Source organism: Hyperoodon ampullatus, assembly GCF_949752795.1.
Source record: "Hyperoodon ampullatus genome assembly, chromosome: 18".
NCBI classification, from domain to species: Eukaryota; Metazoa; Chordata; class Mammalia; order Artiodactyla; family Ziphiidae; genus Hyperoodon; species Hyperoodon ampullatus.
Window position 1 is genome coordinate 45,162,822 of NC_136931.1, and position 14,632 is coordinate 45,177,453.

The following is a 14,632-nucleotide window of genomic DNA, read 5'->3' on the forward strand; positions in this document are numbered from 1 at the left end:
CTGTAGCAAAGATGAGCTCGCTGCATTTGACTTTCTCTGATTCAATATGAGAAACTTCAGAGGCCACACTTCCCAGAAGACCTGCCCTGGGCAGGGTTGGCCCCATCTCTCCTGCAGGCTTTGGTGCCCTGGAGCGGGCAAGAGTGGCAAAGCACAGGGGATTGGAGAGCCAGGGCAGGGGCTTGCCGCCTTCTGGCTCGTCTCAGGGGGACCGTGCTCTGGTGGGAGCCCTGAGAGACCTCTGCCCATGGCCTGAGAGCCTACCCCCTGGTGTTGCTCACTTGTTGGTGGGAAAATGTTGCCAGTGAGCTGTGCCGCTGTATCCACTGTCCTCTGGGTGCTTCGGCTCAAAGACAGAGGAGGATGCTCAGCACCATCATCATCTAGAAAAAAACTCCTGCTTTGTTCAGAAGTCTTGCCTACTTGATTCTCAAAAGTTAGGTGTCCCCAGGATGTCAGGGAGTTAGGATAGCCCCTCGGCCCTGTACTTTTGCTCTGCACAGAACAGAGGGTGAGGTTAGACACCCGCCCCAAATCCTCAGCACTGTCAAGTGGCTCTCCACTCCTCCCCGCCACCCTGGGACCCCACAGCAGGGGACATGAGCTGGAAGGACCTGCATAGCTTTTGAGAGGGAAAAGAGCAGGAAGCCTGTGCTTATCCCCTCTCAGCGGCCTGCAATTTCTACCCTTGTGCACTTAGGGCCCCAGAGAGGGGAGGCATCTCTTGCCTTGGCCCGGCCCAAGGCAGTTGGATCACGGGGGAGAATGCCTTGATCTCCTCTGATCAGCACCTCCTTTCTACTCTTTTAAAATATTTCATGTCAGTGTGAAGAATGTGACAGGCCTTTCTCCATCTACGAAAGTGACATCTTTTCTGAAACAGTCACCAAATGTGTGTTCTGCCGGATCGATGCAAAAGACTTGTCAACAGAGGCCTCACCATCATCAGAAAGGGAGGTCTCACTGTCAAGGGAGTGCAGCCTGGGTGAGGATGGCTGATGGCCACTGGAGCCTTTGGGTGACTTGAGCACAGGCCACCTGTCATATAGGTTTCGGGGCTCTGCACAGGCCTTTCTCTGGGGCCCCTCCCCAGCGGGTAGGCCTGTCAGGCTGGGGCAGGGGCCATATGCTCTGGCTGGGCTCCCACCACTGTGCCACCTCCTCAACTCCACAGCCCCTTGGGGATCCCTCTGTCTTTAGTTTACATGCAGAATAAATATAGATTCTTTTGGAAAACAAGTGTGCATGTGAATTCTAGAAACATTTTTGTTCTTTCTAAATTCTATGTCCTGGTGTCCATCCTGTCTCATTTTTGGAACACATTCTGGTCTCTGGATTTGCCCTGTAAAGCAGCCGCAGCCTCTGAGGAAGTGTTTGTTGAATGAAGAGGAAGCTGTGTAGCTCCATCTGTGGAGGGGACTGTACCGTGGCACTGTGGGTGCCTCCCTGGCTAATGCTCCCAGATGGTGACCTCTGCTCAGAGCAGAGGAAGGTCTGGTTAGGCAAGTGGGTGGTGGGCATTTCCATCACAGAATACTTCTTGCTCTCCACCCCAGTTTCTTTACTTTCCAGAATGCCCATGCATGTGTACAGCCTCCTTCCTGCTTCCACGTGTACAATGTAATCAATTACTTCACAAAGAGCAAGGTATCAGTTAAACGTGAAGGGCTCCCTTTTCCATTTGGTATGGCTTACAGGATTTCCATCAGATATCATTAGTATGCCCCTTGGTCCTTTTAAAAAAACTTAGTTGCAGGACTGATTTATTTAATGTTAATTGATTGGCATCCCACAATTCTGCCCATGAGCACCATAACCTGGTAGTCATTGCTTGGGCAGGTCCTGTGCTTGGTGCCACCCTCCTTAGTCACAACCAGGATGACTGCCCAGCTTCAGCAGGCTGTTCAGTATTTATCCATTAATTTACATGAATGATGCATGAACATGGCAAAACTCCACTGCATCAGCCTCCCAGCAATTGGGCTCTTTTTGGAAGAGAAGTCTTATCCCTTCTCTGGCACATGAAGACATACATAGATGTATTCTTCCTCACTGCTGTGGAGGATGTCTGGCCTGCATCCACTGTCCCCAGGGACGGGCAGTTAGGTTGCTTCTCGTTTTTTGCTATTACAAACAATGCTGGAGTGAACCTTCTTGTGTACATACTTTGCAGAGACCTACATTTCTGTGGATAAGGCTCTCCCACTGGAGAAATCGCTGGGTCAATGGATTAGCAGGTTTTGGTTTTGTTGCTGCTCAAAGGCACTCTAAAAAGTGTTGTGACGAAGTGGCTGATGTGTCCGAGTGAGGAGCCCCAGAGGGGCAAGTGAGACGCCTGAGTGGGGAGGGCTTTGCCTTCCTCTGGCAGCGGAAACCTCCCACGCATGGTGTTGATGCTCTAAGGCCAGCGGCCTGGGCCCTTTTAAGCTCTTGATTGTTCAGTGCCTGCTCAGGGTCTCCTCAGTGTCCCCGGATTCTCCCCGTGCTCAGGGTCCGCGGAAGAGGCCCAACTGAAGCTATGGGTCTGGTTTCCACCGGCGGGCGGATGAACCCCCAGAGCTGACGGCGCCGGAGACCCCGGTTGTCAGCGTGCGGCCGAGGAGGGCAACCGGCCTCCCAGGCTGAGGGCGCCAGTGTGATGTGTCCGACGCGTGGTCACTGCAGGACCACGGCCGGGTTGAGCCCTGATCCAACGCTGGGGAGCCGGCAGCCCGGCCGCGCTAGCGGGCCCTGGATCTCCGGACCGGGCCGGGGCTTGGCCTCGCCGGACAGCTTGCGTCAGTTCTGGAGGGCCGAAGACCAGATCTTGAGCGAGCAATCCCCAAAGGTGGGCCACCCTGGCTCCACGCCGGGGGCGGACACTGCAACACTGGGAAGACTAGCCGGCCTGGGCCCGCCCACTGCTCACTGCCCGAGCTTCCGGCTTCCGAGTACAACTCTTCGGTCTAAGTCGCCTGTGACGAGGACCTTACACAGCGCATGCGTCAGCCGCCGACAAAACTTGTGCGCGTGCACGCAGCCTATACAGTAAATGGTGATGAGGAACAGACTCTGTCGCTGATTGTGCGGGCGGCGCCGTGGCTTAGTTGGTTAAAGCGCCTGTCTAGTAAACAGGAGATCCTGGGTTCGAATCCCAGCGGTGCCTCAACCGAGCGTCCCGGCTCTCTTTTTACCCACGCCCTCTTTTGCTCTGCACCCCTATCCAGTTCCTCCTCGTTTTGAGGGTGTGAGGGGGAGCTTAAGAAGCCAATTTAATGCCCCCCTTCCCGCGGCGGTGTGGGGCGCTGGCCCTCCTCGGAGTCAGCCCCTAACGTTTCGTTGAGCTGCGGGCATCCTTGATTCGGCCTCCGGAGCAGAGGGGACGTCCCCTGGAGGCGGCGCGGGACTCCCCGAGTGCCGTGGGAACACTCCTGGGGTTAGAGATGCCCCGCAGGGCGAGCAACCTGCCCAGGTTCCGCCGCCGCTGCGTTGGGAGGCCGAGCCCGGGCACTTCTCCGTCGATTTCTTCCGGAAGCGGCCGACTGGACCTGACACCTCTCACATAAGCCTGCTGACTTACTCCCCTCTCTCCAGCCGCGCGATCCGGATCATCATTCCCCAGATTGAAGACTGGGGCTTGCAGAGGTCGTGAGGCCCAAAGTCACGGGCGCCTGGGAGAGCGGAGGATTGAACCCGGCCAGCGTGACCCTCAGGCTGATGAAAGAATGAAATTTCCAGGGAGAGAAGCTGGAAATTTGGGACTCCCTGTGCCAAATTTATAGCCGGCTTCTCCAGAGGGCCCGGTGTGAGGCTGAACTCTAAGGCCCGGGGCTGCACAAGTAGACGGTTGTGGGTCCTGACCCAGAGAAATTGCATCGGAGTCTCTGGGGTTGCAGTGAGGCATTGGACTTAAAAGTTACCCAGGAATTCTCAGGTCAAACGAAACAAAATTCAAGTCAGATGCAACAGGACAGTCCCAACGAGCTGCAGAAATTGCAGTTATGGTATCAGCTTGTGTTCCCAATAGTCAGACCACCTGCCCCAGAAGCAGCTCCTTTCTCTCCTTCTCCCACGGGTCTGAGTTTAGTGTGTGTGTGTGTGTGTGTGTGTGTGTGTGTGTGTGTGTGTGTGTGTGTGTTTCCTCCCTCTTCTTTGGGGGTCAGTTCTTGCCCTTTGCAGCTTGGTTGTTTTTGATTGGCATTGCACAGGAAAACCTGTAGGAATACTTGGAAGCTTTGCATTTCTGTTGGGAGCATCCTCCTAATCCAATTGGAGATGAGTTTATTGGTAATAAGGCTTGAGTCACTGTGGCGCTGGGTTTTTTTTGTTTTTTGTTTTTGTTTTTGTTTTTTTCCCTGGCTCATCTTTACTGCTAGCCTGAGGTATTCCAGGTCAGTTTTGAGCATTTACGTATTAGGTGGCTAAGGGGAGATGTTGGTTGTGGGTGTGAGTCTGGGTCTTAGGGAGGGTCAGCCGGAGAAAAGCATTTGCGGGTCACCAGTCTTGCGTGCAGCAGTTAACTTTGAAGGTGTTGCAAGGGTGAGCACTCCTGGGCAGTGTGCAAGCCAGAGAAGACAATTAGGCCCAGGGTTGAGTCCACTCCTCCTTCTTTTCTTTAAAAATGCCATGCTATTCCTGCTTGGGGCCTTTCTGCTTGCTGTGCCCTGTGCTTGGAATGCTGTTTCCTGCACCTTTTGCAGAAATGGGTCTTTGTCATCTCCTGGCCTATAGCAAGTGTATCACCTCTTTGGGAGGCCTCCCCTCACCATGCTCTGTCCAGGAGTCTCTGCCACCCGCTAGGCCAGCATCCAATACCTCATCCTGCTTATTTCCTTTACAGCCTTTTCACGGTCTGAAATCATCTTGTCTATTGTCCATTTTCTCAAAGAGAATTAAGCCCCGAGAGGTGGGGAGCCACATATGTCTATTTACCTAATGGTTCTTGGAATATAATAGGCATTTGTGGACGCATGACTTTTTAAAAATTGGTCACATTCTCTTGATTGGATTATGCATTTTGAGGGTTCTTTTTGACAGCTAGCCTGTCTTTTCAAATGCTGTAAGGTAGCAATTCACAAAACGTGGTTCATGGACCCCCAGGGGTCCCTAAGACTCTTTCAGGCAGTCAAATCTATTTTCAAAATTATACTGTTACATCGCTTTATCACTGTGTTGACATTTGCACTGATGTGCTACAGCAGTCCGCTGGCACCTGAGCAGGAATCAAGGCAGTGGCACCAGGGGGCCCTAGTTGTCATTATATTTATTCTTCACTACCACACTTTCACAGAAAAAAAAATTTCCCTTAAGAATGTGCTTATGAAGCAGTAAGCATTATTAATTTTATTAAATGTTAACACAAGTACTTTTAATATTTTGTGTGAGGAAGTGGGCAGTAGGCAGAAAGCACTTCTGCTGAGTACCGAGGTACAGTGGTTGTTCTGAGAAAAAGTACTTGTGTGATTGTCAGCTGACAAGACCATGTTTTTCGTGGAACACCATTTCTACTTGAGAAGATAACTGACAGGCAAACTATGCTTATTCAAACCGGGGTATTTAATAGACATTTTCTTGAAAATGAATAAAGTGAACCTATGACTTCAAAGAAAACAACTGACAGTATTTGTTGCCAACAATAACATCTGAATTTCCAAGTGAAAACTAAAATTTTAGAAAGGTTTTATACACCATCATGAGTTTGACAGTTTTCCAATATTCAAAATCTTTCTGATGAGATTTGTGGTTACATTAATGAATATATACTTTTGACATTGTATGATGAGATATGTCCATGTTTGGAAGATATGCGTAATTCAGTGAGCCAATATTTTCCAAATGACCAATGCACATTCCATTTAAAGAGGACAGTCTACCAGTGTATTTTAATGTAACAGAGTATGAAAACTTCATTGGTATGGTTTCAGATTCCACACTGCCATTTACTCAGTTTTGGTGTAGTATAAAAGAAGAATATCCACAATTTTCTGGAAAAGGCTATTAAGCTGGGCCCGTGAGCCATGGCCGCTGAGCCTGCGCGTCCGGAGCCTGTGCTCCGCAATGGGAGAGGCCACAACAGTGAGAGGCCCGCGTACCGCAAAAACAAAACAAAACAAAACAAAATGTTATTTAACATGTAATGGGCTTATTATTGTTATATTAAAATGAATTAATACATATTTTAAATTTTTCTCAGTTTTAATTTCTAATATCTCAAATATTGATAGATATTCCAAATAAACAAAAACTTATTTGGGATCCTCAATAATTTTTAAGAGTACAAAGAGATCTCAAGATAAACAATTGAGAACCACTGTTTTAATGCAAAAGCTTTTGGAGCCTTGAAAGGTTTTAAGAGAGGCAGAATAAGTGCGTGTGCTGGGGTGTGTGTGAGGGGTGGCAAGCATTCCCCTCAACCCATTGAATCCACTTCTTTGAATTATGGTGACTATGGATTGAAATGTGGTGACAGCACCATTTTCACTGATTCACGACTCCTTTGATAGTGTTGAGTGAATTATCTTGATTAGATGACAAAATTATGATTTAAATAAAGTTTTGAAATCATACCAATACATCCTCCTGATGAAAGTTCAAATAAGAAATGTATAGACCAAAATAGGTGAGAAGCAATATAGTGTTATAGTTAACACAGACTCCGGAACCAGGCTGCTTTGCCATGTACTAGCTGTTAGCTGTGTGTATTTGTTACCAGTGATAAACTCTGGGCACATTTCTTATCTTCTCTGTGACTCAGTTTCTGCACATGTAAAATGGGAAATATAATAATAATTACCTCATTTAGTTGTCCTAAGGACTAAATGAGTTATTTTCATAACTTATTTTCATGACCTTAGTTCACATAGAGAAAGTGCTTCATAAGGGTTTTAATGTTAGGTCTTCAACTGATTGGATGAGGCCCATCCATATTAGGGAGTAATATGCTTTACTCAGTTGATATGCTTTACTCAGTATTTACCCAGTAATTATCTTACTCAGTAATTACTCAGTAATATGCTTTACTCAGTCTACCAATTCGAATGTTAATTTCAGCCAGAAACACCCTCACAGACACACCCAGAATAATGTTTGATCAAACATCTAGCCACCCTGGTGACCCAGTCAAGTTGACACATAAAATTATCACCCCTAAAAAACCCATATCCCTTAATTATGAGGGTTCTAATTTCTCCACAGCCTTGACAACACTTATTATTACCTTTTTATAGCCATCCTAGTAGGTTTGAAGTGGTATCTCACTGTGATTTTGATTTGCATCTTTCTAATGACTAATGATGTTGAGCATCTTTTCATGTGCTTGTTGGCCATCTGTATGTCTTCTTTGGAGAAATGTCTATTCAGATCCTTTGCCCATTAAAGGATTAATGGGTTATTTGTCTTTCTATTATTGCACTGTAATTATTCTTTATATACTCTAGATACAAGTCCATTATCAGATATATGATTTACAAATATTTTGACCCATTCTGTGAGTTTTCGCTTTCTTGTTTCTTCATACTGTCATTTGAATTTCAAAAATTTGTAATTTTGATCAAGTCTAATTTATCGTTTTTTTTTTCCTTTTTTGCTTATGCTTTTGGTGTCTAAGATTGCATTGCTAAATCCAAGGTCATAAAGTTTTAAATTATGTTTTTTTCTAAGGGTTTTAAATTTTTTACTTTTACATTTGGGTCTCTGATTCATTTTGAGTTAATTTTGTATATCATGTGAAGTAAGGGTCTAACTTCATTATTTTGCATGTGGATATCCTGTTGTCTCAGCACCATTTATTGAAAATCAATTGACTCATAAATATGAGTGCTTATTTCTGGATTCTCAGTCCTATTCCACTGATCTATATGTCTGTCCTTATGTGAGTATCACACTGTTTTAATAACTGCAGCTTCGTAGTAAGTTTTGAAATTGGGAAGTTTGATTCCTCCAACTTAATTCTTCTTCAAGATAGTTTTGGCTACTCTGGGTCCCTTGAATTTACATATGTATTTTAGAATGTTTGTCAATTTCTGCAAAGAAGCCAGCTGGGATTTTGATAGGGATTACATTGGATTCATAGATCATTTTGGGGAATATTGCTGCCTTAACAATAGTAAGTCTTCCAATCCATGAACATGTCATGTCTTTCCCTTTATTCAGGTCTTCTTTAATTTCTTTCAACAATTTTTTTTTGTTTTTTAGTTTTCAGAGTATACATTTTGCACTTCTTCTATTAAATTTATTCCCAAGTATTTTCTTCTTTTTGATGTTATTGTAAATGGAATTGTTTTCTTAATTGCTTTTTCATATTGTTCATTGCAAATGTATAGAAATACAATTGGTTTTGTATCTTAATCTTATATCCTGAAACCTTGCTGAACTTGTTTATTAGTCCTAATACATTTTTAGTGAGTTCCTTAGGACTTTTTATATACAAATCATGTATTCTGTGAATAGTTTTACTTCATTTTTCCATTCTGAATGTCTTTTATTTCATTTTTGTGTCTATTGCTTTGGCTAGATCCTCCAGTACAATTTTTTTTTAAAAAAATTATTTATTTTATTTATTTATTTTTGGCTATTTTGGGTCTTTGTTGCTGCATGCAGCTTTCTCTAGTTGTGGCGAGTGGGGGCTACTCTTCGTTGTGGTTCATGGGCTTCTCATTGTGGTGGCTTCTCTTGTCGGGGAGCATGGGCTCTAGGTGCATGGGGTTCAGTAGTTGTGTCTCGCGGGCTCCAGAGTGCAGGCTCAGTAGTCGTGGTGCAAGGGCTTATTTGCTCTGTGGCATGTGGGATCTTCCCAGACCAGGGCTCAGAACCCATGTCCCCTGCATTGGCAGGCGGATTCTTAACCACTGCACCACCAGGGAAGTCTCTCCAGTACAATATTGAATAGAAGTGGTGAGAGCACACATCCTTGTCTTTTTCTCGTCTTAGGGGCAAAGCATCCAGTCTTTCACCATTAAGTATGAGGTTAGCTGTGGATTTTTCATAGATGCCTTTTATGAGGCTGAAGAAGTTCTCTTCTATTCCTAGTTTGTTGACTGTACTTATCATGAAACGGTGTTGGATTTTGTCAAATGCTTTTTCTGCATCTGTTGAGATAATTATGTGGTTTTTGTTTTTTATTCTATTGATATGATATATTACATTAATTCATTTTCAGATGTTAAACCAACCTTGCATTCCAGGGATAAATCTCATGTACATGTGTTTTTAACATAAATGATCAACAAATTCATCTTGCAAGTCTTTCCAGGTGCGTGCCCCTAAATTCTTTATATTCTCTTGTGTTCCTGGCTTGGCTGTGGCTGTTGCATGAATCAAAGGACCCTTCCCTTGTTGGTGGGCATTGTGGTGGTATGGGGTTTTCTCTGAATCTCACCACCATGGACAAATCTGGGATGTCACTCCCCTCACACCCAGGTTTCTTTGCACACATGAGTTTTTCTAAGACAAAGTTGAGAAAGGATTGCTGATGGTAGTGTGGATAGGCCACACGTTTTTCCCCTCTTCCAGCTGTTCTGGAAAACCTACTCCTCCATACCTGCCAGCCCTGGAGCCTGCCAATATCAGGAATAGTTTTGTAAAATGCCATCTCGCTGTTTTAACCCGTATTTCGCGTGCTTACAAGTGGAGTTGGGCATTCTTCTATGTTTATTGACCATTTGCATTCCTTCTGTGAATGGCCTGTTCATGTCCTTTGTTCCGTATTACAGTTGTGTTGTTTGCTTTTCTTATTTGATTTGCAGGTGGAATTTACATTAGATAAGAATCCCTTGCCTTTTGTAGATGCAATCAATATTTATCTGTCAGTCAGTCATTTGCCTTTGAACTTTATTACAGAGTCTTTTGTCTTTTCATTTACTTATGTCCTCTTTCAAGTCCTTTGGTCAGTTTACACTGTTCCTAATCTAGGTCTTGTATTATTTCTTGCTGGGTTTATTTCTAGGTATGGTGAGTAGGATAATTTTCCTATTATTTTAAAATTCCTGTACTCCTGCTGTGTAGGAATGCCCTTGATATTTGGATGTGGCTTTTTACAGTCTTTTTTTTAAAAAATAGATTTATTATTTATTTATTTGTTTTTGGCTGCGTTGGGTCTTCATTGCTGCACACAGGCTTTCTCTAGTTGCGGCAACCGGGGCTACTCTTCATTGCGGTGCACAGGCTTCTCATTGCAGTGGTTTCTCTTTGTTGCAGAGCACAGACTCTAGGCGAGCGGGCTTCAGTAGTTGTGGCACACGGGCTTCAGTAGTTGTGGCTCTCAGGCTTTAGAGCGCAGGCTCAGTAGTTGTGGCGCACGGGCTTATTTGCTCTGCGACATGTGGGATCTTCCCGGACCAGGGCTTGAACCCGTGTCCCCTGCATTGGCAGGTGGATTCTTAAGCACTGCACCACCAGGGAAACCACTGGATGTGGCTTTTTAAAGCAGCCCTCTTGCCTGACTCTCTTACAGTTTGCTTATAGTCCCTTCAATATTTTGTTAGATTTTTGGGCAGATTCTGGGTTGTGCAAATAGGGATAATGAATGATAAATTTAATCTTAAGGGGAAAAAAAAGATAACTTACAAACCAAAAAGAGATATCTGTAATACATATGAGTAACAAAATAATTTTTGGCAGAGGAAGGGCCCAGTGGGGTTAGCAGAACAGTAGAAATTATGTCATCTTATCAGAATTTGAAAAGCCAGGTTATCAACCATCCAAGTATTTATCCAAGAAAAATTAGTATTTAGCAAAAGAAATTAAAACAATATCCACAAGAAGACTTGCACACAAATGTTCACAGATGCTCTAAGTACAATAGCAAAAACTGGGACCAGCCCAGCTGTCTGTCACAGGAGATAAACTGCGGCATATCCAGGCCATGGACTTCTACAGAGTAACCAAAAGGAATGGACTTCTGATACTTACATCCATGTGTATGAAATCTCACATTGGGCAGAGTAAAACAGTACAGAATTTATGATTCTGTTTACATAAAACTTGAGAAAGTGCCAATTAATCATAGGGACAGTAGATTAATGGTTGCCTATATGGTGGAGGGATTGAGAAGGGGCACCACAAACTCTTTGGGGTGATGGCAGTGTTCTTTATCTTGGTAGGGGTATGTAGTTATCAAAACATTTATTTATTTATTTATTGTGGCAACCTTTGAAAAAATTTTATTGAAGTATAGTTGATTCACAATGTTGTGTTTAATTTCTGTTATACAGCACAGTGACTCAGTTATACATATATATATATTCTTTTTCATTATGGTTTATCACAGGATATTGAATAGTTCCCTGTGCTATACAGTAGGACCTTGTTGTTTATCCATCCTATATATAATAGTTTGCATCTGCTAATCCTGAACTCCCAATCCTTCCCTCCCCCAGGCAACCACAAGTCTGTTCTCTATGTCTGAGAGTCTGTTTTGTCTCACAGATATGTTCGTGTTGTATTTTAGATTCCACATATAAGTGATATCATATGGTATTTGTCTTTTCTTTCTGATTTACTTTGCTTAGTATCTCTAGGTCCAACCATGTTGCTGCAAATGGCATTATTTCATTCTCTTTAATGGCTGAGTACATTCCATGGTGTGTATATATATATATATATATATATATATATATATATATATATATATATATATATATACACACACACACACACACACCGCATCTTCTTTATCCATTCATCTGTCGATGGACTTTTAGGTTGCTTCCATGTGTTGGCTAATGTAATTAGTGCTGCTATGAACACAGGAGTGCATGTATCTTTTTGAATTATAGTTTTGTCTGGGTATACACAGGAGTGGGATTGCTGGATCCTATGGCAACTGGAGTTTTCTGAGGAATTTCCATACTGTTCTCCATAGTGGCTGCACTAATTTACATTCCCACCAAGAGTGTAAGAGGGTTCCCTTTTCTGGGTGTGGCAAGTTTTGAGGGTTACCTCTAGGGAGTCAAGAAGTAAAGCCTGGTGTTTAGTAAGGCAGCCCCCAGTTAGCCAGTGTGGCCTTTGATCTCTGGAATACCTTGGAACTTGATGCGGGGAGGGTGTCCGGACTTCCAGTGACTGTCCAAAGGTAAGCTTGTTAGGTTCTTCCACTAATAAAGTGGTGGCAGCTACTGCCCAAAGGCAGCCAGGCCAACCTCGGGCCACAGAATCTAGTTGTTTGGAAAAATAACGTAACTTCTGTATTAGGACTCCCAGAGCTGTCCCCTGCTTTTCAGCCATGTACAAAATGAATGGCTTTTTTAAATCGGGGAGACCCAGAGCAGGAGCATTAGCGAGGGCCTGTTTGATACTATTAAAAGCCTTTTCCTGTTCCCCAGTCCAAAGTAATGGTTCTGTATCTGGGCTTTTAGTGGTTTCATATAGAGGCTTAGCCATTAGCCCAAATCCTGGCATCTAGATTCTGCAAAACCCTGCCATGTCTAAAAAGGTATGGAGATGTTTCTTTGTCTTTGGGGCACTGAGACCTAATATAGTTTGTTTTCTATCTTGAGACAGCTGTCTTCTTCCAGAGTTTATAATGTAACCCAGGTATTTAACTTGTTGCTTTGAGATTTGTGCCTTTTTCTGGGAGACCCTGTAACCCTGGGCCCCAAGGAAATTAAGGACTTCAATGATGTTCTCATCTGAGGCTTCCATGGTAGGGCTACATATTAATATATCATCCACATACTGTAGAATAGCCCTTTCTTTTAGGCATATTTCCTTTAGTTCCTTTCCTAGGGCCTGGTTGAACAAATGTGGGTTGTCCCAAAACCCCTGTGGTAGTACTGTCCAGATGTATTCTTTCATCTGGCCCGAGTGGGAATTAGTCCACTTGAAGACAAACAGATATCGTGAGGGGGCATGAACTGGGATGTAAAAGAAGGTATCCTTGAGGTCGAGCACAGCAGACCATTTAGCATTTTCAGGGACTTGGGCTAGTACGTTATAAGGATTGGCCACAAGGGGGTGAATAGGGACCACGACATCTTTTACTGCTCAGGTCTTGCACCATCTTGTATCACACATTTGGCTTAACTGGCAGAATAGGGGTGTTGCGTTGAGACTGACGGCACCAAGAGGCCATGTCTTAACTATTTATGAGGGGTTGTAACCCCTTTTTTCCTCTAACCTCATGGGGTATTGTCTCTTGTTAGGGTAAGTGGCTTCTGGCTTAAGGCTAATTTCCGCAGTTTGGGCATTTATGGCCCTCCCAGGGACTCCTTTGTCCCAAACTGTAGTTATTCTACTGCTTGTAGAATATGGCTGGGAATAGGCCCTTCCTCTTCTTGTTGATCTGCCTTAGCCGGGGTCAAGATAAGGGGCTGCTCGGGGCCTCCTAACCATGATATGGCCTTGAGGGAGCCCAGAAGATCTCTCCCCAGTAGTGGGGTAGGACACTCAGGCCCAACTAAAAAGCCATGTGATATCAAATGCCGCTCAAATTGGCAAGTGAGAGGCCCAGTAAAGTACCGGGTGCGAGGCTTTCCATCGACACCCGTCACTGTGCAGCTTTTAGAGGAAAGAGGCCCAGCATGAGAAATCAGGACAGAGTAAATGGCTCCTGTATCAATTTAAAAAATTGATCTTCCTACCTGCTACATCAAGGACCACTGGGGCTCCTCGATGGAGATAGACATCTCATGGGAGGAACTGCCAGAATCCCTGGGCTGCCTCAGTCTTCCAGCATGGCCATCTCAAGAGCAGGAGCCCCCCTTCCCCTTGGGGACCGAGGGCATTCCCATCTCCAATGACCAGTCTGTTTGCAGCCTGGGTTTGGCCCAGGGGTCTCCTTCATGGGCCCAATGGCCAGTTGACTTGCATTTGAAACATTCCCCCTTGTTGGTCTCATCTCCGGACTGATGGTTGAACCTTTTTTCACCCTTTGGGTTTCTCTGAGGTTGCAAGGCATGGCTGACAGCAATGGCTATCAGTTTAGCTTGAACCTTGGCCTGCCTTTTTTCATGTTGACTTCTTTCCTCCTCCTCAGTTTATTGTGATTATTAGATATCCCAAAGGCTACCTCTAGGAGTTGTGACATAGGGGTTTGAGGGCCTAATTGTAACTTTTGGAGTTTTTGCTTAATATCAGGGGCAGACTGACTGGTAAAGTGTTGTCCCAGCAGGGATTGACCCTTGGGAGTGGAGAGGTCTCTGTTAGTAGATTTTCTAACAACCTCCCACAAGCTGTCCCTGAAAGAGAATGGGTTTTTTCTTCCTCATGGGTAACTTCCTTGACCTTTTCATAGTTGACTGGCTTCCAAATGCACTTTCTCATTCCTTCTAATAGGCACTGGGCCTTGTGATTCCTGGTCCCTTTCCCCCCAGGGGATTATAATCCCAAGTGGGCTCCTGATTTGGGACTGTGTCCCCACCCCCATCATAAATGTTGGATTGGTCCCTGGTGAGCTGGTCAGCGTGTCCCTGCCAGAATTCCTGGGCTGCCTCAGAAAAAGAGAATCTTTTGCTTCTCTTCATGGGTACAGCAGGTAGAAGAGACAATTTGGATGTCCCTCCAAGTTAAATCAAGGGCCAGGGTTAGAGCTTGAAATCTTCCGTGAATTTAATCCCAGAGGTGTTTCTTCTGACTTAGAAGGGGATGCTCCCGTGTTGAGCAAACTTGAATCCAGGGATCCGAGTCAGGGCACCAAGGGCCCTAGACTGATGCTGAT

General features: G+C 44.7%; 1 protein-coding gene across 1 annotated transcript in view; it reads left to right on the forward strand.

The window, feature by feature from the left end:
• Positions 1-3,631, forward strand: part of WDR88 (WD repeat domain 88) — a gene marked incomplete at both ends in the record, with an annotated part of 41,045 nt that extends 37,414 nt beyond the window's left edge. Inside the window, 3 exons of the mRNA XM_079724065.1 lie at positions 826-985; positions 2,589-2,930; positions 3,357-3,631. Of these exons, the coding sequence (XP_079580191.1) occupies positions 826-985; positions 2,589-2,930; positions 3,357-3,631 (777 nt within the window). The remainder of the gene's footprint in view (positions 1-825; positions 986-2,588; positions 2,931-3,356) is intronic.
• Between the last annotated feature and the right edge of the window lie 11,001 nt (positions 3,632-14,632).